This window comes from Silurus meridionalis, chromosome 15 (genome assembly GCF_014805685.1).
Source record: "Silurus meridionalis isolate SWU-2019-XX chromosome 15, ASM1480568v1, whole genome shotgun sequence".
Taxonomy (NCBI): Eukaryota; Metazoa; Chordata; class Actinopteri; order Siluriformes; family Siluridae; genus Silurus; species Silurus meridionalis.
The window spans coordinates 13,421,469-13,448,547 of record NC_060898.1 but is presented as its reverse complement, the minus strand read 5'-3'; the positions used below and the strand labels follow the sequence as shown (position 1 = coordinate 13,448,547).

The 27,079-nt window shown below is 35.0% G+C and overlaps 1 protein-coding gene across 1 annotated transcript in view; it reads left to right on the top strand.

Moving 5' to 3' along the window:
• si:dkey-112m2.1 (transmembrane protein 132D) overlaps window positions 1-27,079 on the top strand; it is a 155,762-nt gene that overhangs the window by 78,221 nt on the left and 50,462 nt on the right. The window contains 1 exon segment of the mRNA XM_046868278.1: window positions 5,447-5,590. Coding sequence (XP_046724234.1) covers window positions 5,447-5,590 — 144 coding nt within the window.

The window sequence follows — 27,079 nt, the reverse complement described above, 5'->3', positions numbered from 1 at the left end:
TTGTAACAAGTTTGGTTTTCCTAGTTTAGGTGAAGGAAAAATGTAATGCTACCACATCTAGAGACATCCTATACAGTTGTGTGCTAAGTTTTTGAGAAAGAGCAAAGTAAGTCATGTGTCCCAAACCTTTTTTCTATATAGTGCTTCTTACTGATCTCATTAATATCGGTATAACCCATTGCAAACACTTTGCGTAGCTGAGACAGGCTTATACGTTATTTGTTTTTGATCAGTCACTGTTTAGTAGTCACTGTTGTATCAGTGGCAGATGTTTTTCTTATATGGGTTTCAACTGAATGGTGGGCCAGAGGATATAAGGAATGCAGGTTCTGTAAATGACTTGTTCATCAAACTTGTATTCAAACCATTCGTGACTATAAAAAAAAAAAATTAAAAATTTTATATATATATATATATATATATATATATATATATATATATATATATATATATATATATATATATATATATATTATTATTAACACCTGTAGATTGTTTTAATAATTGTAAGTTGTGTAATTATTTGTTGTACTGATTGTACAAATTGTCACTATGTTTCTTTCATTTTTTATTTACAATATCTTGAGATAACTTTATCATTTAATTTTATCTAATCAGAAACACACAAGGAATTGCAAGTGCAGATCACACAGTGTTTTCATATTACAACAGACAAATCTTAAATCTGGATTGAGGGGTGCAAAAGCAGAAGACAAAACCATTGGCAAACATTACGGTAACAGGAAATCTAGAACATGATACAAACGGCTCGGCAAGGCCAGGAAGAAGTCATTAATGGTGTTACTTCACAACTAGCTGCTAAGTGGTAGTCTGTTATATTGTGTGTGTGTGTGTGTGCATGTGTGTGCGTGTGTGTGTGTTTGTACGTATGTGTAAATGGGAACACCTGTGTTCAATCAGTTGTTGGAAAATGCAGAGTCGGGGAATGTGTGTTGACTATGGCAATACAATCATGATGTAAAAATAATATTTCTTTTAATTTTATAGTATACATTTTTTATTTTTGATTTATAAATTTCCCATTACAATTCATTAGAATATTTGACAGTAAAAATTACAATAACTGAAAGTCTATTCTGATGTAACAAAGCAAAACATTATAAACTTTGGCAAGCTCTCAGCAAGGTCTCAGCAAATTTTCCACAACAGGTACTACACCTAAACCTGAAATATCTGTTCTTATTTTTTGTAGAATTTTTGCTGCCTTAACCGACCTATGATACGATATGACACATCATGTCCTTTTACCCCTTTTTTTATTACTCTGTCACAAAAATGAAATAGTGAAAAAAGAATGCATCTGACCCAAATGAATCCAGATGTTCCTGTCTATTGGAGTCAGAAAGCCCAGAGTCAGGATATTACCCCGGCTTAGCACTGTGATATGATCAAAGACATAGAGACATGAGAACCAAGAACCCTTTGAACTGTGTGCAGGATCTGCCCGCATCATCCTCCGTAACTCTGAGACTCTCTTAAGTGCTAAGGCTTTCTTTGCGCCGCTTTGCTAGATTTCTCTTTTACGCTTTTTGTAACTGCTTGTACTCTCTGTTCTACTTGTACATAGTAAGAGTGCTTTTCATTCTTGTTGGAATTTAAAGACACTTTGTATGAGTTCTGGATATTATGGGGGCTAATTTCTATCTAAGACTTTAGCAGAAGAAACAGCTCTGCGTATGTATCTGGGGAATTTCTTGATACAATGAGGTGAATTAGAGAGTAGTGTGTGTGTGTGTGTGTGTGTGTGTGTGTGTGTGTGTGTGTGTGTGTGTGTGTGTGTGTGTGTGTGTGTGTTGAATAGCCAGCCGTCTCTGCTCTCTTATATAGCACATATATTTTCAATGGGAATGAAAAGACAGTGACTGAAAAGATTAGTGAAATAACCACTCCTGGGCCTTTGAGCCTCTGTAGATATACATACAGCATACAGCACAGGCCCCTATGGACATTCATTGTATAAGTTTGAATTGAAAGAGTTTAACGCACCATCAAGATGTCATTAATTATTTTTTTCCTGGTTTATTAGCTACATCTATGTTTACTTTCAGTTAAGCCTAAAAAAAGTTAACATGAAAGAAGTAAACTGAAGACATGAAAGCTCATGTTTTTTACTATACACATTTGTCAATTAAGGTATAAACTTCATTTTAATAAGAGGTCTATTTAAAATGATAGCTAAGAGACAGCTTCAGTTTGATTTTAAGTGGGATAAATATTTTACATACAATTTGTTAGTATGTGATGACATTGCATTTGAATTGCTTAAACTTAAATCAGATGCTTGGGAGAACCTTTCATAAGTTCTTATAACACTAAGCTGGAATATTTTTATTACCACACTAACAGAAACAGTTTTCTCAGGTCAGAACTTTGCGGTGACTACTCCAATTAGTAACTTTTTGAGTCTTGGAAGAACAAATATTTTACTTTCTGTCTGATCTCTTGAGATATTGCTTCAGTATTTTTAAATCATTCTCCCTTAGCCAGCAAAGCACCCCCTCAGCATAATACTGCAACCCCATGTTTGACATGGAATAAAAGCAATTCAATTTATTTTTATTTGTATAGCGCTCTTAATAATAGACATTGTCTTAAAGCAGCTTTACACAGATAATGTGGTTAAAAAAGAATGAATAAGAATGTTTTTTTGTAATGATCAAGCAAGCAGTGATGGTGACCAAACTGGAGTCCTGAGTCACTGTAGCAGACTGTTGACATAAAGTACAGTCCAAATCCATCCTCAAAGCTCCTGTGATACTCCATTATTTCATGGATCCCCAGGCCATAGATGTGAAACCATCTCCAGCTGCACAGAGTGACCTCCAATCAAAGAGAACACCATCCAGAGGCAGGCCGGGATGAAGTGGGCAGATGCAAGGAAAATAGAGGGGCAGGAACAGTGGTCACTGGTACCTCAGGAGCATGTTTAACTTGACCAAAAGAGAGAGAGAGAGAGAGAGAGAGAGAGAGAGAGAGAGAGAGAGACAGTAGGGATGACAGGGATATGGATTATTCAGTCTTTGTATTGTTGTATTAAAGTTAAGCACAATGTGAAGTTGGGGTCTCCAGCAAGACTTGCTATGGCAGCATAACTTAAAGGAAGAGCCAGAAGGTAACAGACATGAGGGATTTCTGGGATAAGAGATGACCCAGCACACCACACCACCTTCAACAAACATGAGGAAATGTGTAAGAGTGAGGGGACGACAGCATACAAATATCCCAGTTCACCGAACACTTTTATATCCATGATCCCTGCAGATCTGCTTCCTTACCTAAGAAAAATCTACTGATAATAGACTTGACTAAATGACATGAAAAAAATGTTTTCAGCCTCGACGTGAACACTGACACTGTTTCTGAGTCCCGAACTCTGGAAGGCTGTTCCATAAATGTGGGGCTTTATAAGAGAAAGATCTGCCCCATGCTGTAGTCTTCATTATTTGAGGTACCAGCAAATAGCCTGCACCTTTTGATCTAAGTAGGCGTGGAGGATCACAATTGCACAGAAGTTTACTCAGATACTGTGGCGTGAGACTGTTAAGTGCTTTATATGTCAGTAGTATAACATAATTTTATAATCACTGCGAGATTTAATGGGAAACCAGTGTAGACTGAATAAACAGGGGTGATGTGGTTATCTAGCTCTAGAAACACCCTAGACAGTAAAGCATTAGAGTAGTCTAATCTCAATGTAACAAAAGCATGAACTAGTTTTTCTGCATCCTGTAACAACATTATATTTCTAATTTTACCAATATTTCGGATATGCATTCTGTTTATTTGGAAATGTTTATTTAGGGCATTAGGGAAGAAGTCTCCAGTGTCAGCACATTCAGGGGTAAAATTGTATAACAGTTCTGACAAGCAAAAGCCTTCAGAACAGAGCAGATTATGCTTTGCAGTTTTCTCAGGCACATGAAAAGTTTTTAATTGTATTTTATAGTCTATATCGTCGTTATATATGATAACAGAACAAAAAAAAATAATCTATGACATTCAACAACATCAAATGCAAGAATAATGGGATAAAATGTACAACTGATTATTTTTGAATAAATACAAAAATCTTCACCATTGGTGAACACTGGTATAAGAGAAATAAAAATACTTCAGTTTAATTTGTTACAGAAAATAATCAGTTTTAGGTTGGGAAAAGTAAATAGGCTTTATCACACCACCCCGTTACTTTGTATTTCTCTTGATCTAAAACACACACAGTGGTTGATTCATTAGTTGGGAGTCTGTTGGTGTAATAAAACCTCTAATAGTTAAGGGTTAAGTGTGTGTTTCTTTGCTCATGTTTTGGTCTTCAGTTCATTTTTGCTGCCAGCAGCAGTGTTGAAGCGAACGATAAGGAGTCTCCAGTCTCTCACACTGACAGGATGGTAATTGCTACCATACTTTGTCTCAGTGCATTGTCGTAGTACACATTTCTGTCCGACTATTTAGTTATCTTAGTGCTTCTCTGCATGCATTTTTAATTAATTAGTTTTCGTCTTATTTGGCCGGTGTTGTCAGTACACAGAATTATCTGTTGTTCCTGATTTATTCTTTCCGGAGTCTTTGCATTTCTGTTCTGTTTTATCTGCTTGTGATAAGCTGTAGGGAAGGCAGGGCACGGCTGCACAGCTGACACATGGTTAGAATGATCTGTATTGAGCAGCGTCAAGGCGATTTACAAGCATTCTGTTAGTCTTTGTAAACCTTTTATAGTATTGTAATACATCATATGGCAAAACATTCACCATTCATACACATTATATTCTATTTAGAAGTAAGCCAGTGTGGGTTTGAAATGATGTGTCCAAGATCAGGGTTGGTAATCAGCACAGGGTAGGACTGAAATATTGTGCAATAATGTGGCATGATTAATATATTCAAAAGATTTTTTGTCCAGATGAATATAGGAACAAAAAGAAACAGAAAAAAAAACATTTCTGGTTTTTCTCAGATGATTTTAAAAGAAAAATATAAAAAACAAAGTTAATAAAAAAACATGTTAGATAAAAAATAAAACAGGCTGAATTGGAAAAAAAGATATGTTTTTAGAAAAAAAAAAGTAATAAAAGATTGAAGAGTTGAAGTATAAATCATAAAACATCATTAAACTAACAAAAACAAAATTTTACACTTATTTATTAAAAATGAGAAAACGGAAATTTAGTAAATCAGTAAAAATAAACAAACTGTTCTATACAAATTTTCGAAAGAAAGATTTTTTTTTTTTAAATAATGTGCTTTATTTCAGTGTCTGATCTCGAGGGGTAATTATTTTTTACCCCTTTACAATTTTTTTGTTGGTGCAATTGAAATTATGTTTTTTGCCTCTAAGTAATGTGGCAATAAGAACTGAATTTTGTTGGGATGACAAATACAAAAAAAACCCAAACAAATAAACAAATAGCATATTTCTCTCTAACAGGGTGAAGTTGAAAGATGACGTGGCGTTCTTAGGAGCAAAGACCACTAATCCGGTGCAGTGGACCGTCAGTCAGGATGTGAGGAGTGAAGGACACCGTATTGTTACTCTGCACTGTCGGAGGAAAGACCCCAGCTATGGCCAGAGGTAAGTCATTTTCGTGCAATAGTTATTGGAAAAAGCATTAGGTGTGCTCTTACATTAAGGTGCACTTTCTGGAAAAAAGAAAGGCACTGTAAAGTGTACACACTGAAAGTCTAGTGAATATAGTTCATTTTTCAACAAATTTGTGAAGTAAATAAGTCAGTTTATATCATGGTATATCTGAATACTTAATTGATATTGTCAGGAAGGTGAATGCGCAGGCACAGAAGTTTACATTTACATTTATGCCAATTGACAAATTGCCTTATCCAGAGTGACTTACATTTATCTAATTTATACAGCAAAGCACTTAGGAGACTTTGCCTAAGGGCCCAACAGTGAAACTTGGTGCTGCTTGGATTTGAAAACTCAACCTTTAACCTTTCGATCAGAAGTCTACCATATTGTGTGTGTGGTAGTTCCAGTCAGTTCATCATCATACCTATAAACATTCAGTAACCATAGTGACATACAGTTACATGTGCAGCTTTATCATTAATAGAGATGTGGCATAGATGCAGGTGATTCACATGCATAATCTCTCTCTCTCTCTCTCTCTCTCTCTCTCTCTCTCTCTCTCTCTCTCTCTCTCTCTCTCTCTCTCAAACACACACACAGACACACACACATTTAAAAAAAAAAAAAAAAATACAAAATTCAACAAAAAAAGGACAAAAGCAAAAGCGAGCAAAATTAAAACTGAGAAAGAGTTTTTTTTACAAACAAGAAAAAGAAAGAAAAGAAATTGAACAAAAATTGTTTTAAAAAAAAGAATCACACTTATCTCAGAATAAAATTGACTTTGTTTTCATTTTTTACTATTCGAGTATATTGTGTGCCAATGTTTTCGTAGGCCAGAATGCATGCAAAAGCCCAGATTTACCAGTTTCACTGATTTTCTTTGTAATCACTTATTGCTAGTGAGTTATCAAAGGCGTTCATGGTGCGTTACATGTACGGCATTTGGCAGACGCTATTATCCAGAGCGTTTTACAACTGAGCAGTGGATGGTTAAGGGCTTTGCTCAAAGGCCCAGCAGTGGCAGCTCAGTGGTGGTGGGATTTCAACCTGTGACTTTCCAATTCAAAGTCCAATGCCTTAACCACTGAGCTACCACCTTCCAAGTTCATAATTAGCTAAGCTTTAAGAGTATCGTATCTGTAAATGGTGAAATGAAGACTAAACAGTATCTGGCAGTACTTATATTCTAATGTCCTAATTAGAGCTGCAAAAACGAATCGATAAAATCGTTAATGAATGCCGTTATCGATTAGTTGGGCTGCTCAAATTACAGGTTAGCGTGACGGTAAGAGAACACAGCCACGTGCGAAAATGGTGGACAGAACAGTGTCAACCGCAAATTAAAACGGTCAAAACACAAGTTATTGGAACAAAGAAAACTGTACTCAGAAATTATGTAAATGGAGTTTGTGTGGCATGTGAGTACCACAGTGATGCACGAGCACGTGAAAAGAAAACACACTTATGTCATGGATGAGGGTGAAACCTCAGCGCGGTATGGTGGCAGAGAAGTGCAAAACACATTAACGAATCAGAAAACAAATGAACAAATTAGAAAACACTAACAAATCCGAAAACAAAATAACAAATGCACAAACAAAATTACAAATCCGAAAACAAAATAACAAATCCAAAAACAAAATAAATCTGAAAACACAACGAGAAATTCAGACAAACCGGAAAAGGTAGGTATAGTTTGTGAATGGAACCGATCATTGGACGAGACACCTGTCAATCAAAATATACAGGAAGTATCAAATCTTATCACTTTGTTTTCGTTGTACATGTGTAAAGTTCTCCGTTTACTTTAAACTATTTTTTATTTTGATTAGTGCACCTTTAAATATAAGAAAATAACAGAAGTAAACATTGGCAAGCGAGGAGAAACTGCTGTATTCCTGTATATCTTGAATGACAGGTGTCTTGTCCAATAATCGGTAAGTATTCCATTGTCTGAATTGTCATTGTGATTTCAAATTTGTTAATGTATTTTCCTATTTGTTTTTTTTTTGGGGATTTGTCAATTTGTTTATGCATTTGCTATTTTGTTTTCAGATTTGTTATTATACTATATAACGTTGTAAAGCTGCAGTAAATCACGTTTGAAAACAGATAAGTTACTGTTGAAGTACACAAATGCTATGGAAAGAGAATGGAATGGAGAAACGCAGTAAGCTAACAAACTCAATAATAAAAAGGGAAAAAAATATGCATTGGTGTACGAATGCATTAGCATGCACTGGAAAACATTTTATAGCACTTAATTAAACTATACTATTTTCACATGATAAGAATTGACTCAATAACAAACAAATAATTCATAGGAAGACAACCCATGTATCCATAGCAACTAGTTTCTACCTAATTAATTATCTGATTATTAATCATAAATATAATATTGTATTATGTGTCAGGCAGTCATTTATGCAATAATATTCAAAATCATGATTCTTCTAAACAGCTACTTCAATTTGGGTGCAATATTCGGCAAATAAATATTTATTTATTAATAATTGGACAGCCTGCAAGTTTCTTACCTCGGCCACCTTCTTCCATATACACCATTTTCTTTTCTGATCTATCTGGGAAAACTACTGAGTAGGCACAAATCAGAGGCTGCATTTAATCATGTCGACCTCTTACAAAGTATTTTGCAATATTTTCAAACTTTAAAATATAGTTTAAGATGAAAAAAAGCAACATAAAAAAAATCTTACTATAAAACTGTTCATTTATTTAAAAACTGAGCAAATCTTCCTGATACCAGGGTCAGAATTTTATTTTCTGTGAAAACAAAGTCCTGGCTGAGGTTTTAACCATGTGGAATTTATAAATTCATGAGTCTGTATTCCGGAATTATGGAACCTCTCATCATCTGAGCCATGACCTTTGCAAATGTGAGCTTTTCTGCTTAATGGATGTTCATCTAGTGCACTTCCATCTAATTCCAGCACACTTTTCTCCTCATAAACAGACGCTTAGCTTCTGCCAACTTGCTGATTCTTGGATTGTCTGATAACTTCAAATTTAAACTTCCTCCAAACTCATGAGGATTAATAATCCAGTCATTCCATTGCCTCGTATGATTGACAGCTGTGTGCTGTTGGGTCTTGCAACCATCATCTCCAGCGCTTCTTCCCGCCGGCATTTACATACACAAATTAATCTCATGAATACTCAAATTTTTCCAATTTTCGGCTTGATTGAGAGGAAGCAAAAAGAAAAATAAAACATATCTGATGTTAATTAAGTGCTTTAGGATTTACTTTTCCATCTTAAATATGACTGATTTGCTGACATGTGTCAGTTTATTAAATAGTGAAAGGGAGGATGGGGAGCAGATGTAAGGCACAGAGTGGAAAGTTATCACAAACTAAGTTTCAGCTTTAGGCAATAAAAAAAAAAAGTCATGATCATTAAGCAAAATGTGCTTCCTTGCCTGCAGCCATTGGTATAAATCATATTCTAATAAAGCACACTTATTCAGTTACAATCTCTCATTGAAATTCGTATTTCACGTCTACGTACCTTGGTTCATATCACGTGTTATTGTGCCTTATTGAAGTTTTTTGCACTGTCGCAGAGCTGAAAGATTACGTTCACATTTCACATGAGTTATTAAAGTTTTAGGATTTTTAAAGGGGTTATAACAACACCAGACATGTTAACACGAGTCCCTTAAAATCCACAAGTTAAAAATATGCAGAGCAAAAAACATCACAAATATGTGCATTCTACACTGGTGTCATTAATTCTAGAGTTGAATTAATGAGCCTTAATTTGTACGCACAAGTGTACATAACATGGTACAGCTGGGAGATACCATACTACCACATTGAAAGCAACATAATAATATAGTACACTGAAGCAAAGCAAAAACTTTCTGGCTTGATTAAAATAAAATTTAAAAAAGCAACCTATGTGAATTCAATTTTGACAGCACTCATCACCTACATGCACAATGGAATAATAAGGTCCCTGTATGCAAATCACATAACTAAAGCCATAGCACCGAGTTCAAGCATAATACTCACACAATACACACAACTACCTTACACACTTTTACACACAACATTCACAGGAATTTAAATTGGTGTTAATCAACTGAACTATCAGTTCAGCAATAACTCTGATAAGTACCCTGCCCATGTCGAGTCCACAGTCTTGTTTACTGTTCCGTCTGTTATGTCCTACACCCACCACTCACTCATTTTATTTTTGAAATACGAAATACAACATATTTACAAATAAGAATAAATCAAAATAAACGAATGAACAAAAAGAAACAGGTAGATAGGCACATTTGGCTGTCTTCTTTCAGTCTGTATGCTACAACTGTACATCTTTTGTCAATTTAAATGAGGAATTGTACTGAAAAAGCTTGCTAGAAAAAATGTACATTAAAAACTGTAGAGATCTTAATAAGGAGAAAGAAATGTGAGGCAGGCATCAGTTGACAAAAATCAAACGTCTTTATGGGCTATGGGCACATTTTCACGTTTGCTTTCATTTTAGTTTCATGCACAGAATCACACGTACACCGCTCTGCGTGTTCATATATATATATATATATATATATATATATATATATATATATATATATATATATATATATATATATATATATATATCCCTCTCCACCCCCCTTTCCTTGCCCCTTTTATCCTCTCTGCTGCTCACTGAAACAAAGAACCCTCATTAATGAAAATTACACACAGGTGTTTGATCCTTACCACTTACCTCCTCTGGCTCTGCCCTCCATTCACAAACTAAGCGCTTAACCACATCCCTGTCGCCACAAATACATTTTTTCTTGAATTATTCATAAAAAAAAAGCATCTTTACAATTTACCCCAATTTACCTTAGTTTGTTTCCTTTTTCCGTTTTAACCTTCTTTATGGCTGTGTGACAAGGAAGAACTTTAAGGTTTTTAAAAGTGCATAAATGTGCTAGTAAGCTGGTACTTCTGGTATAGTGTATTAACTATTTGAGGCATTCGGAGGGTTCTGCAGTTTGATGAGTTATTGGTGCTGTAGGGTCTCCAGAAAACGGAGGTGTCATGTCCTGTAAGTATACATACACTCACTCATCAGAAATTAGGTTTGTGGGCTAGGAAAATGTTTGTCTGAGCGCTGTCACAACCAGTGGATAAAAAAACAGGAATCGTCTAACAATACCACTGATGTAAAATCAGACATTATACATAGAGGCCTGAAGAAAAAAAGAAAAACATAATGCAACAAATTGCAACAAAGGAATATTCTAGTATTTATTTGCAATTGTGTAAAAATTACAGGTTTTGTAACCCGATAAAAAAATGATGCCACCTTTAAAGACATACAGTATTACAACACCTATGTAGAGCTGGTGTTAAAAGTGAAATGGAACTTCCATGTGATCCAGAAAGCCAGATTAATTTCAAGTTTCAATTAGATGTCAAAAGGAACCCTGGTTTACAAGACAGACATCTCTGTAATGAGCTCTGAGCTGTTGTATCACTAATGAGGTCTGCATCAAACCTTTTTTCCTCTCAGGCAATGCATTTAAGTTTTAGTAGCGTGTGTCAGAAAGGCGTTTTGTTTAGAGATTTGGTTCATTTGTTTATTTGAGATGACGGTGAAATTATGTGATCTTGCAAAAAAAGAATGTATTCATGTGAAAAAGACCAAATTCCAGCTTTAACATTTCAAACATATTTAGGACACTAAAAGTATTTAAATTGTAATTATGATACGTCTTAAATGCATTTAACTGTGTTAAAAGTTAATTTATACATAAGTGAATTACAAATGCAGCTTTATATGTCTTTAATGTATTAAAACTTTGGTTAAATAATAACACTAAACCACAGGTCCCCAACCATCTGGGTTGTGATCTAATGCTGGACCATGAAACCATAGGATAGTGTGTTACAAGTATGTTCATAGGGGGGAAAATATATAGAGCCTGATTTCAGAAAACATGATTTTTACACTTTCTGCAACAGGTTCAGCTAATTATTAACATGAGTGTTAAAGACTGATTTCTTTCATTTCTTTTTTGATTCATTTCCAAAGTCGCTTGGTCTTTTCTTACATCCCCCACTAATGAAAGTTTTTAGGGCTGTTTAATAACAAAATATGGTGACTTTAAAACTCAATGTATTTAAAACCCGGTTGCATCTTCACAGGCAATTCACATCCTTCAAACCATATGTGTGTAACATGTGCTAATACATTAGCTAATGAATCAATGAAGTCCTCAAAATAGCTTTGGCATCTTGAATATATACATCTTGATATTTTCAAGATGCAGTTGCTATGGCAACATAATTTTTCGACATAACAAATAAATGATTGTTCGGATTATTTTGTAATTTTGTTTGTTTTATGCCATTGCAACAAACTAAATATAAACATACACTGATCAGGTATAACATTATTTCATTATAACATTATGACTGGTGAGTTAATAACACTGATTATCTCTTCATCATGGCACCTCTTAGTGGGTGTTATATATTAGGCAGCAAGTGTACAAGTTGTCCACAGAATTGATGTGTTAGAAGCAGGAAGAATGTGTAAGGTGTAAGGATTTAAGTGAGTTTAATAAGGGCCAAATTGTGATGGCTAGACAACTGGGTCAGAGCATCTCCAAAACTGCAGCTTTTGTGAGCTGTTTCTGGTCTGCAGTGGTCAGAATCTATCAAAAGTGGTCAAAGGAAAGAATAGTGGTGACCCGTCGACAGGGTTATGGGCAGCCATGGCTCACTGATGGGGAGCGAAGGCTGCCCCGTGTTGTCCGATCCAACAGACGAGCTCCTCGTTAAGTTAATGCCGTTAATACTCAATGGGTCATGACTGTTTTGGCAAAAGGGGAACCAACACAATTTAAGACAGTGTTGATGCACACACACACACACACACACACACACACACACACACACACACACACACACACACACACAATATATGAACAAAAGCATATTGACTTATATTGCAAGATCATACATACAACTGCATCTTTCAAGGTGAGTGCATAAAAATGTAGACATTTCAACAAAGAGCTAAACTGAACGCCATAAGATTCCATTCTTTGTTTGCATGATTAACCTTGTAGCTGCCATGCAAATTTAACGAGACAAGCATCTACATCTGTATGTGAAACAAAATCCATTTCTATTTCCCTACACAGTAAAATTGAATTTCTTTCTGACCGGTTTCATTTTTCCTTCATTTTTCTGTCTGCCTCATTTGACGCAGCTGTGTTTTTTTTTAAATAATATATTCTTCTCAAACAGTGTGAAATGAGGATCAGTTCCTCCTGGAAGAAACAGATGTGTTTCTTTAACTCTGAAGCTGTCCTGTGAATTTCAGGATGATAATTTACATGAAAAAATAAATTATTCTGTATCAGTAAAAATGGTCATATCTCTATTTCAGTTGTTTGTTTCAAAAAGGAAGGAATAAACCATTGGTTGTAAGTATTGTTGTTATCAGTAAAGAAGTGACCAACATGGAAAAAAGAAAAAAAAAGGCTGATAAAGATAAGAGAATGATTACTTCTACCTGTGATAATGTAAGCAATGAAGTAATCAGATGCTGCACTTCATTAATTGCTATGTAAATGTAATTTTTGTTATATTAATTAATAATTATAATCACTGGCAGATTGCTGTGTAAGAGTAATAAAATACTTGGGGACATGCTGTTATGGAAAAATAATTAATTTCAGGCTACAGTAACATCTCTTCATCACACCAACACAACTCTCTGGAGTTTTGTGTGTTTTAGTAGGTGAAAAGTATGTTGTGTGTGTGTGTCACTGTGATGAATTTTATTGATGGAGCTGCAGGGAAGCTGAGATTCAGTGCTGCGTTAGTAATCCCCTCATGGGGTTTGGCTCAGACGCCACAGGCTTTAATTCCCTCTACACAAAGACTGGGGTGATTCCCACATTCAGGATGTATGTGATAGACTTTCATCATTTTTATTTTTTCCCCCCGCTCGGGGATTAGAAGCAGCCAACTTGTCTTTTTCCTTTGCACTTGTCCTTCCTTCATTCAGCCGCTCTCTAGGTCAGGAAGGTGGAGTCTCCTGTGAACCTTCTCTTTTGTTATCCTATTTTTATATCTCTGTCCACTCTTTGATTTCTCATCCAGTGTCATTTTGATTTGTTTATTTAATTTGTTGGTACACGGAGTGAATGGAAATTGTGGACAATGATGTAAATGCACAGAAGTGGAGCAAGGAAACTTTAATATATTAACAACCCTTTTTTCCCCCAATTTATATTGTCACATTCATGTTTTCTGATTCTGAATCGGAATCTTTTTTTAAACTCTTTTCTTGCAACCACTGGTTCCACCAGGCTTCTATATTTGGCTCTAATTTCTTAGCAAACTCTCAGCCCCATAATGCATGTCTGAAATACTGTAAGTGCCAAAATTTTTACATTTGGAAAAGCTTCATCATAGTCCTTCATACTATACAGTAGTAAACAATAAATAGACTTAATTATTTCTAAAATATACTGAATGTTCTCAATTAAAACATTTAAAATGTCTATTGATTGCAATTTAGCTTACTTTAAAACAATACACATTGTTTTTAAATGCTTAATTTTTTGTACAAAAAAAAAATTGCTAATACTGTAAAGGGGGTAATGTATAAATGTTTGGAAAGCCTGTGCTTTATGATGCAGTGACATGGGGTTCAATTTTTTTTTTTTGTGGAAATATGGGACACTTTTTGGTTCTCTGTAGAACCAACACTATGCTGGAGCAGCAGCAGTGTGAGTGAATCCAGACTTCCTCTCGGGTGAATTTGAACACGACTCGTTGTTGTTCAGCATGTTTCAGACGTCCGGCGTGGGTGTGTTTGAATACAAGCTGTCGGTGTTGGATCTGAATTCAGAACATGCCCGAGCGAGTCTGCGTGTCAGGGGCTTCAGCCTGGCTGTGTTTAGATAAGAAATCTTGAGCTCAGGGAATACATGATTAGGGACAGAGAGAGAAAACTGCCAGCCACACACACACCCACACACACATACACACACACACACACACACACACACACACACGTATATATACAAACAACCATGACACACATGCACATGAAAAAAAATCAGCTAGTGTGTTCTCATTATATTTTCATTTCCAGCTCAATTCCGGAGGCATCCTCAGAGCACCATCATTGTCTTTTAACACCGGCTGAATCAAAACGCAGCCACATCAAAACACTGTCAATCATGATGAACTGTGTTCCATAAGGCCAATTCATCCAGAAATTGTTTCTGAAGTGTTTTTCAGTCATCTGTCACATGACGGGTGTTTAAACAGTTTCACTTTGGCTTGAAAAATGGTAGCTCGTGCATTTGGCTTCACTGCGTTTCAAAACACACACTACCACAATAAATTGTATGTCAAAACACGATCCTGCATGGTTTGGCTATGTTAGAAATGTCACTACTGCACAATGCAAAAACATACTGAAAAACAGTATGTAGTACACAGCGTAGGTGAAAGATAATAAAACACACACATCAGACATTCACACATTAGTATTCAGACATCAGGGCTAACAACTGGCTTAACAACAGGCGATACTGAGAAGTTATGCAAGATTTACAAGATTGCAGATTTGGCAGAGTTTGCATAATGCTGAGGTGTGCCTCTCACTCCAGTCTGTAAATTCATTTGGTACCAATATTACATACATAAATACGACTAATATTATTGTTTATTAATAGTAAAAGTATAATTTTGTTTAAACCGCATAGAAAGGTAAAAACTTAATCTTGGATGCTTTTGTTTCAGAAAAATCTCCTACTTAACACATTTCAGAAAATTGACTTAAACAGGTGAATAACCCAACTCTGAATACCAGGAACTCCTTTTCATAAATGTTGGATCTTTAAATATGGCCCATGTTGAATTATTTCTGAGCAAATATGACAATAGTTAACATTACTGTTTGTAATGAATTACAAGAATGTAGACTCCTTGCTATTTAACCAATGTAATTGCAACCTTCTGCGGTTTCAACCATACATGAATGTCATTGCAATGAATATATATTATATGGAAAGTCCGTCCCAGATTTTCCCTCTTACCTGTTATCATAATGTCTACTTTTCTGGGGGGGATTTAAGTAGATTTTGGAGTATAGCTCATGGGATTTTTGCTCATTCAGAATTAATGAAGTCAGGCACTGATGTTGGTTGTGGAGACCTGGCACAGTGAACACAGTCAGCATTCCAGTTCCTTTGGGTTGTGGTCAGAGCTGTGAGCAGACCACTTGAGTTCTGCCAACCTCAGCAACCCATGTCTCCATGGGCCTCACTTTGTGCACTGGGACATTATGTGTTTGGGCACTTTAGCTCCACTGAAAGGAAGTTGTAATGTTACAGCCACCAGACATCATAATATATCAAATCCAAGACAGATGGACACAAGTGCAAATACACTTTATTAAATAAACAACCATAGACAAGAAAAGAATCAAAACCTAAACCCTGTCGGTCTTTGGGGGTTTGTCTTTGGTTAATGTGACCGTATTATGGTAAGTACCTTTATGAGAAAAGCACTAGGACAATCTTCCCCCAACTGTTACCACAAAGCTTGAGGCACACAATTGTATAGAATGTCAATGGAGGCAGTATCATAAAATTTCACTTCACTTGAACTAAGAGACATGTAACATGTAAACCTGTTCTTGCATGACAATGCCTCTGTGCACAAAGCAAGCTTCATAAAGATATGGTTTACATGGGCTGGGGTTTAAGATCATGAGTGGCCTGCTACAGAGGTCTGACCTCAACCTTATTAACCACATTTGGAATGCTTACTGCACCCCAGGACTCCTCAACTTAAATGAGTACCTGATTTTAGAAACATGCTAGTGGCTGAATGAGCACAAATCTCCACAACCACATTCCAATATCAAGAGGAGCATCTTAGTAGAAGAGTGAAGGTTATTATAACCAGCAAATGGGGACTAAATGTTGAATGGGATGTTTACAAATCACATACAAATTTTAAGGTCAGGTGTCCACAGACCTTTGACCATACCACATATTTTGATTCTCATAATATGCATGTATCCAGTGTACCCTAAAAATGTGCATTACTGGATTTAAAAACAAACAAGCTCTTTAGGCCATGCTGAATGTTGAGTTGTGTTCTGTCAAGCAAGGGTCAAGTCTACAACAGTACATTCTAACCAATGCCCTATGAGCATTTGTAGGTCTTTATATGATTTGGTGACTAAAATATCAATAAAGTGGCAGAGGCTCACACTGACCCTAACTCTAAAAGAACATTGAATCTCAATACTACATCTCAGTGGCATCTATATATATAGTAAACACATACTCGTGTTTAAGCCTCCAATGTGTTGCTGCTGGTAGTTGCTGCAGGGGTGCTGGGATTAAGTTTCCACCTTTGGATTCATACCCTCAGTCTTATCACATGAGGACAGCATGGCCTCGCTGACAAACCCTGTGCATGAGCTCCTGCCTCCGAGCTGCCAGAGCAGGAAGTGAAGCCCAGGTTTGTCCCGCTGATAAACACAACGAGGGGAAGATATGAGGAAGAAAAGACTGAGGTGAAGTTTGCTGAAGGGTATAGGGGTAATATTTCTATGATCCGGTGCTGTTAAAGTCTGGATTCTGATTGGTCAGAAAGGGTTGATTAATTTTCTACAGCAGGAGCTCTGACAGTAATGGAGCTTCAAATCACAGGTGTATATGAAAGTGTTTGCTTAAATACATCATTGTTTTTAGAGTATCAGGGGGATGTGAGTAGCAGCCATAGCATACTGTATAAATGGATAAAAAAAAGAGGTTTTCTGATAGCACGTGAGTTTAACATTTATAGAAGGAGCCTCCAAATGTATACATTGCAGCTTCTTTTGGCAACATGATTAGACATGTCTGTCTTACCAAGTCATAGAATAGAAAACTTGAGGTTAACTCTATTTTTGTAATGTAAGTGCTAAATGGAATTCACATTTCACAAATATTTCATATCATTAAATGCAACTCTAAATGGATAAAATGTAAATGGATAAATTTGGACTTTCCTTTTTGCTAACTATTAAAAATAAAATATTGACAATTTTATTTTTGAGGGCATTGTTAATTTAAAGCAATTTTTCACACCTGGCTGAAAGTTTTACACAGGGTTGTGTGTGTGTGTGTGTGTGTGTGTGTGTGTGTGTGTGTGTGTGTGTGTGTGTGTGTGTGTGTGTGTGTGTGTTTGTATGAGTGGGTGGGCAGGTTTTGGAGGGGGATTGTGTAAATTCAGATAGTTGTCATGTAAAAGGCCACTTAGAAATATAATGTTATAGGTAAGGAATCAATGTCAGGATGATAAAAACACTTCATCACACTCATCTCATCATCTTGTCAAAGAGTTTTATTATTCAACACAAAAACACTTACCTTCTATCGATACAAAAAAAAGTGAGGTTGACTCTATAGTTTTAATGTAAGTGCTACCGCACTTGTTTTGCAGATATTTCACATCATTAATATACACCGATTAGGCATAACATTATGACAATCTGCCTAATATTGTGTTGGACCCCTTTTTGCTGCCAAAACAGTACTGATCCTTTGAGGCTTCCAAATTTCACATATCTTAATCCTAATCATCTGTGGGATGTTTGATAGGATTAAGATTTGTGAAATTTGAAAGCCAAGATAACACCTCAAACTCGTTGTTGTGCTCCCCAAACTATTCCTGAACTATTTGTGCTTGGTAGGGCGTATTCTCCTGCTGAAAGAGGCCACAGTCTTTAGAGAATACTGTTTCCATGTACACATGGTTTGCAACAATGCTTTGGTAGGTGATATGCATCAAAGTAACATCCACATGGATGGCCAGACCCAAGGTTTCCCAGCAGAACATTGCCCAAAGCATCACACTGCCTCCGTCGGCTTGCCTGCTTCCCATAATGCATCCTGTTGCCATGTGTTCATCAGGTAAGCAATGCACATGGACCTAGCCATTAACGTGAGGTAAAAGAAAATGTGATCCATCATTTAATATTTAACTTAAGTTATTGTTGCACTTTGACAGTCGTCCTGGCTACTGTTTGCTGTGAATTCAACTGTGCTATAGTATAGTCCAATGTAAACTGGGCAAGTTAAAGAAGGAGCACACACAAGAAACACCTAGTGTATTTTTCTTTGTATTGAAATGGAATTAGATGTAACATATACACAAAGGGATTATTTTGAAACAATGATATTTAAATGGCCAGCATTGCAGTAAATTTTTATCTATAGTCTAGTGTATTGCCAAAGCATTGCTTTATGAATACTGCCAGTCGTAATGATCACATTAATTACTGCAAATTGTTTTGATTTAACAATATGGCTTCTACTATCATTATTCAGCAGTTTATAAAATAGCCAACACATCTGTTATCTTTCGTTTTATTTTCATATTGCGCACTGATTTTTACTTTTGCACACAAGTTACTGCATCTAGAAGATAGTAACTCGAGGTCAAGAGATCGTAAAGAGATATAGGCTGTTTTTACTATGCTTTTAATTTGCTGTTTTGATTTGTTGGATTCATAAAATAATGCCAATGTTTTAATGTTGGTTTTTATTAATTTGATGCACTCTGCTGTAATGAAAACCTTGTCTACGGGTTTGAAGGATAAGCTGACCGAGCACTCATTTGCTCCACTCATAGCTCAGATTAAGTTAATTCATAATTTTAGCTATAAAACATCCGCGCCTCTGATTAAGATTGGTCTACTACGATTTTGTCCCTACTAGTATTTAATGAATAGTGTCATGTTTATGTATTTAATATTTGCCTTGCGTGGTTTTCCATACTTTTTGGAGTGCATTTACAGACAGCGCATGAATTTCAGCGTGACATCTTTTATTTTGCGTACATCAAACTGTCAGACTGAGGCATTGGACTTCATGCTGCTCAATTTCAAGGTCAGAATTTAGAAACTAAAAACCTGCTTCTGTTTTAATCAAACTCTAATATAACTGCTGAACAATGCTTAAGCCTGTAGTTCTGAATAACAATGGGCACAATTTTAGTAGAATGTCTTCACTAGACACTCTTAACTCAACTCTAAACATGGCTCTGAGTTGTTAAGGTGAAGTTTTAGCTCAATTTAGGTGGCCTTCAAAGATTTTAAAGCAGGTTTGAACATAAATCCTGTCACTGATTGGATGTCGCTGCTGTTGGACTTGGTGTAAATTGTTATGAGGCTCTTTTTTTTTTATCATTCGCAGACAACATGATGAGCCTCCAGCACTGCACTGCTCTGAATATTTCCATATTGTGATTTAACAATGACTGCAAATAGAAGCTGTTGTGTCCAATTACAGTAATGATGTTTGCGCTGCTTTGAAATTTTTTTTGAGGCCCATAAAGTACATATGGCCTTGCGAGTTCCAGCAGAGCCAGCATGAATTTAGTCTCTGTAATAAAACATGCACGCTGTAATATATCAAAATGAAGGCTCGACTGTTTTGACTGTTTTGTAGCTCAAAGAATTGATTCTGAAAAAAAAAGAAGAAAAAGCATATAAAAGTTTTTCATATATAAGTATTAGTATTTGCATTAGCATTCAGACAGAACAAACAGTCCATCAGTCTGGGTTGAATTGCACATGTCACTCTGGTACAATGTACACATGTATAATGAGCTTGCAAATGATGCAGAGTTCACCAAATGGCACTGGACTGCATTAGTCAGAGTCTGAGTGTGTGACTGTGAGATCAAAATACACCTCTTCCTTTTCTTAGTGAGAACACGAGCATAAGTAACACTGAGAACTGATCATCAAGCATTTAAGCCCAGACACTAAGACACTGATATTTTACCCACCCACAGCTCCAGAGGTGGTGAGTGAGATGGTGTGGAAGAGATGATTGGAGTGGTTAAAGTGAAGAAAGAATAGATCGGTTGGACTGTCTCCAAAAAACACTGTCTGAATGTGAGAGTGAGGAGAAAACACCGGTCTAAATAACAGATCCAGCATAAAGCAGGAATGTTTACTTAGTGCTAACACACCAAATGCAATGGCAAAAAAAACAATCTATATATTATATGTACAATATGTACACTATTATTGGCTAAAATTATTGACCTTATTCAAGATATTATTTTACTTGGTATTATTTTTTGGCACAGTATCTTCATGTATTTGTTTTTAAGAACAAAAAATGATCTTGCTAATGTTTTGTCCATATCACTTTGCATATTTGTCAATTGCCATGGTTTCACTGTGATTATTGCGATACAACAACACATTTTCTAATATTTTTTATGTCTTTTTGAAATAGTTTGTAGATCATTTTGGTAATTGTTGCTTCACCTTTTATTGCTGTAAATCTCTAGCTCTTATAAGTCAAAAAATTGTTGTTAGAAACACAGGAATAACATTGTTATTGAAACCTAACTATTTCAGTTAGTCATTGTAGTAAAGATTTAACAAGGAAATTGCACACCTCAGTCTCAGATAGAACTACAGGCATCTAGTGATGCCCAAAAGTGTTCACTAGCAAAAATTCCTTCTTTTTATATATATACTTTTTAATTTCTTTTCAATTTAATGCAAACCTTTTTCATTACAGATAATATCATCAGCAAAAATGATAAAATATTTACATAAATTACAGAATACAGAACATTTTAGTATATATTTTGTTTTTCGCTTCATGACAATAACTGACCTGGCGTGGACACCATGAGTTTGTAAAATGTGATGATCCTGATGTTAGATTAAATTCATTCAGGCATCATATGATTTAAAACAAAAAATAAAAAAATATCAAAACATTTTATTTATCAGTTAAATGAGTTGCCTCAGATGATTGGACTCAATATCATTTTAAATTGCATTGAAATGCTAGTTACCCTCTTTTGCTCAGCATCCTTGATGTTGCATATTGGCTGACTACTGCCCTATTTAGCTCTAAACACAATTTGTATAATTGCCTATAGCAGTCAAAAGTGAAATCTGCAACAAGAGGACAAATCAGTCCACACCAAGTACACATTATAGGGTTGAACTCGACAAATTGGGTAAGTTTAAAAATAGAGACTATGAAAATCTTGAAAATCTTGTGCTATCACTAAATAATAAATCTTTATTGACTTGTATGGGGTGGTGTACCCATCAAACAACTATTCACTGTGATGCAGTTACACATTTAAAATAAGCCCAGAGTGATATGACCAAGTACCACATCTCCTTTCTCTTTCTCTGAACATTAAGAAAAAACAAAACAAAACAAAAAACAGATTTCTAAAGGTCTCATATATCTGTGGCAAACTGTTATACTTCACTGTTAAATTTAAGGAAGAAAAATGCTTGGAGTGGGAAACAATGTGTGAAAATGAACAGACACTTTCTTTCAATATTTATTCTAATCTAGTTTAATACCATTAATTAGGGGTGAGCTAAAAGCTTATTTTGCTGCTGTAAATATAAATTAGAATTTGAACTTTTCTATGTGTGCATTGATCTTGCCCTGATTCAGAAAGCTACTAAAATTCAGTTTTAGATGTCATTATGGAATTTACGATGACTTACATCATTAGGTAATAAATCTGTTTTGGCAAATTTGCTCAGGCAAGGCATGGGTAATTATATTAATGTGCACCTCAAACTGCAACTCTTCCTTTTCTTAGTGAGAACACGAGCATAAGTAACACTGAGAACTGATCATCAAGCATTTAAGCCCAGACACTAAGACACTGATATTTTACCCACCCACAGCTCCAGAGGTGGTGAGTGAGATGGTGTGGAAGAGATGATTGGAGTGGTTAAAGTGAAGAAAGAATAGATCGGTTGGACTGTCTCCAAAAACACTGTCTGAATGTGAGAGTGAGGAGAAAACACCGGTCTAAATAACAGATCCAGCATAAAGCAGGAATGTTTACTTAGTGCTAACACACCAAATGCAATGGCAAAAAAAACAATCTATATATTATATGTACAATATGTACACTATTATTGGCTAAAATTATTGACCTTATTCAAGATATTATTTTACTTGGTATTATTTTTTGGCACAGTATCTTCATGTATTTGTTTTTAAGAACAAAAAATGATCTTGCTAATGTTTTGTCCATATCACTTCGCATATTTGTCAATTGCCATGGTTTCACTGTGATTATTGCGATACAACACATTTTCTAATATTTTTTATGTCTTTTTGAAATAGTTTGTAGATCATTTTGGTAATTGTTGCTTCACCTTTTATTGCTGTAAATCTCTAGCTCTTATAAGTCAAAAAATTGTTGTTAGAAACACAGGAATAACATTGTTATTGAAACCTAACTATTTCAGTTAGTCATTGTAGTAAAGATTTAACAAGGAAATTGCACACCTCAGTCTCAGATAGAACTACAGGCATCTAGTGATGCCCAAAAGTGTTCACTAGCAAAAATTCCTTCTTTTTATATATATACTTTTTAATTTCTTTTCAATTTAATGCAAACCTTTTTCATTACAGATAATATCATCAGCAAAAATGATAAAATATTTACATAAATTACAGAATACAGAACATTTTAGTATATATTTTGTTTTTCGCTTCATGACAATAACTGACCTGGCGTGGACACCATGAGTTTGTAAAATGTGATGATCCTGATGTTAGATTAAATTCATTCAGGCATCATATGATTTAAAACAAAAAATAAAAAAATATCAAAACATTTTATTTATCAGTTAAATGAGTTGCCTCAGATGATTGGACTCAATATCATTTTAAATTGCATTGAAATGCTAGTTACCCTCTTTTGCTCAGCATCCTTGATGTTGCATATTGGCTGACTACTGCCCTATTTAGCTCTAAACACAATTTGTATAATTGCCTATAGCAGTCAAAAGTGAAATCTGCAACAAGAGGACAAATCAGTCCACACCAAGTACACATTATAGGGTTGAACTCGACAAATTGGGTTAGTTTAAAAATAGAGACTATGAAAATCTTGAAAATCTTGTGCTATCACTAAATAATAAATCTTTATTGACTTGTATGGGGTGGTGTACCCATCAAACAACTATTCACTGTGATGCAGTTACACATTTAAAATAAGCCCAGAGTGATATGACCAAGTACCACATCTCCTTTCTCTTTCTCTGAACATTAAGAAAAAAACAAAACAAACAAAAAAACAGATTTCTAAAGGTCTCATATATCTGTGGCAAACTGTTATACTTCACTGTTAAATTTAAGGAAGAAAAATGCTTGGAGTGGGAAACAATGTGTGAAAATGAACAGACACTTTCTTTCAATATTTATTCTAATCTAGTTTAATACCATTAATTAGGGGTGAGCTAAAAAGCTTATTTTGCTGCTGTAAATATAAATTAGGAATTTGAACTTTTCTATGTGTGCATTGATCTTGCCCTGATTCAGAAAGCTACTAAAATTCAGTTTTAGATGTCATTATGGAATTTACGATGACTTACATCATTAGGTAATAAATCTGTTTTGGCAAATTTGCTCAGGCAAGGCATGGGTAATTATATTAATGTGCACCTCAAACTGCAACCAACATTTTACTTGTTGTATCAAACACAGTTAAAACAATGTCAAAACCACTCAAAACGAGCTTATAGATTTTATGATGATGTTCTTGACTTTGAGTTAGTCATAAATTACAGTGTGACTTAAAAAAAAAATCACTAAATAGTATTTTAAAGCAGAATTTAATACGTAATTATGTGATTCATTTTGCTTATGGCAGTGCCATTGTTAATATTGTTTTGAACCACCAGAATCTCTGTTAATGAGTTGCTGTTTGAAATAACCACACTAAACAAACTAGAATAAACAAATAATAGAATATACATACTAGACTATTCCATATGAGACAAATATTTAATACATGAATATAAATGCTGTATTTGATGATTAATTTGAATGAATGAATCAAACTTCTCCTGGATAATCCATATTAACCAATACATTGCTTATCTAACTGCTAATAAAAATGCATTATATCTAATCTCATAGTCTTTTTTATGTTTTATTTCAATTGGTCTTTTGAGTAGAGATAGTACAATACACTTGCATTCTTCAGGCCCCATTTTCTATTCCTTTTTTTTTGTCAGAGACATGACCTACAGAAAGGTGATCTTAATCATCAGAATGTTGCACCCAAAAACATGAACAGTTGCTTAACCTAAATCTGCCCAATTGTAAGTTTTCCTGCATAACTGCTGATGGAATATTCGGACTTAATTCGCCAACAATGAATATAATCCTACAGTATAGAGGGTGTCTGTGTTTACTAGTTTTCCTTACTGGTTAATCTCATTGATCTGGAAATCTGTATGTCCTGGCTGAGTAAAGAGGAAACATTTGTGGACATGTTTGCATTTCTACTTTGTTCACTAAACCACTCCTGTAATGATGAACGGCAGAAGACTGGGATGAGAAACACAACTCAGAACTCGGTTCACTGAGCTCCTCAATCAATAACAATCAGACCTCAGGTCTCTGACCTCACGATACTAACTGTAATGGGAAGTTTCTCATTCACAGAGTTTATTTACAAACTACAGCATTTAAACTTTTTGTCATAATAGTACATTTTTTTTTTTGTATTTGCGGGGCAAGAAAACATCCAATGCATTTTTGTGCAAATTTAAATATTATACAAAAAGGACATTTTGGCTGGCATGTGAGCAGAAGTGACTCTATGTGGCGAAGGTTTGTGGACACCTGACACTCCATTTGATCCATTGGACTCCATTGGACACAGCATTCCAATTGATCCCAAAGGTGTTCAGTATGGTTGACTTCAGAGCTTTATAGCAGGCTAATTAAGATCTTCCAGTCCAGCCCATGGAGCTTGCTTTGTGCATGGGGGGCATCAAAACTCTTATAATTTTATAACTTTCAAATATGGGATTCAGGAATATTTTTCAGTGACTGTAATGTTTTAAAAATCTCACTGGCTTGTACTATTTACCAGTTTGTTTCCTGTCTTATTATCAGCTCTTGAATGTACAACTCCTTCATGAACTGTTCAGACCACATCTGATCATGAACTGTTTACAGGCAATGTTTAACTATTTACAAGGACTTTTCTTGAACAGTTTGTACACATTTCCCAAACTCTTCATAGATGAAGTTCTGTTCTTAGAAGCTGCTCATAAACTGTTGTCAAATGCTGTACATGAACTGTTCTTAGACACTTTTTTAATGAAGATTAAGCTATAAAAAATGACACACAGCACTGAAATTAATCCCATTAAGACCAGTGAGCTGAGCACTACAGGAAGTTGGGGCTGCCCACTCTCCCGTGAGGACACACTTCCGTGTTTAATTACTGTGTCATTGTGGAAGATTTGGACAGCATGAAGACGAAGTGAGAATTATAATGACTAGTGAATGCTGTGACCTCTTTTTGCATGGAAACCTTTCAGAATTCGGATTGAGCCATCAATGCTTTTGATAGATCATCGATTATGTGCATTCTGCAGTTTATGACACCTGATGTTGGGAACACAAATATACAAACAGACAAATCAAATAAATTAAGAATAATATAAATAAGTTAAATAAATTTGGCTTTATCCTAAGTAAATGAACAATAAAGGAAATGCCGGTTATCAACCTTTTTGCAATGGCTGAGGTATAAACTAATAAACTATGAAATTTAAATTATTGTATGGAAATACATATTTTTTGTGATGGATTAAAAAAATCTTTAAATTATATTGAAAAATGAGATCATAGAAATAAACAGCATGTAATGCATAAAAAATACAGAAAGCATTCATTGCATTTGTCTTAAATCAACTACAATTCTACCGCAGAATACTGAAGTACTAGTGACTTATTCACAGCCATGAAATACAATCACTTAATAAAATAAATAATACAAAAATCTTACAAAAGAGAAATCAAACAAAAATGGGCTATGACGCATATCTGTTTTAAAATGATACGACTATTTCTATCGTACAGTATGAGAGTGACATATTCATTGTAATTCCACATCTGAATGAGTGTCAACTGTAAGTTATTTAACTTAACTGAATTTTTTTATAGTGTATATCACTTTTAACAATGGACATTGACATAATAAATTTTTACAGAAATGCATACATTCGAGATTTAAATTAAAAGCCAGAACGTTTTTTAGAATCTACAGTGCTCTCCACAATTATTGGCACCCCTGTTTAAGATGTGGTCGTGGACTTCTAAAAATTCTCCTTTTTTTTAAAACAACATAGAACCCAAATGCAAAAAAAGAGAAAAATCCAACCTTTTATTTAAGTACATAACTTTGGTGGGAAAAAAATCACACATTTAGAAAAAAAAAAAAAACTTGAAATCATGTGTGCCACAATTATTGGCACCCCTGATGTTAATACTTTGTACAACCTCCTTTTGCCAACAAGACAGCACTTAATCTCCTCCTATAACATTTCACAAGATTGGAGAACACAGAGAGAGGATTTTGACCATTCTTCTTT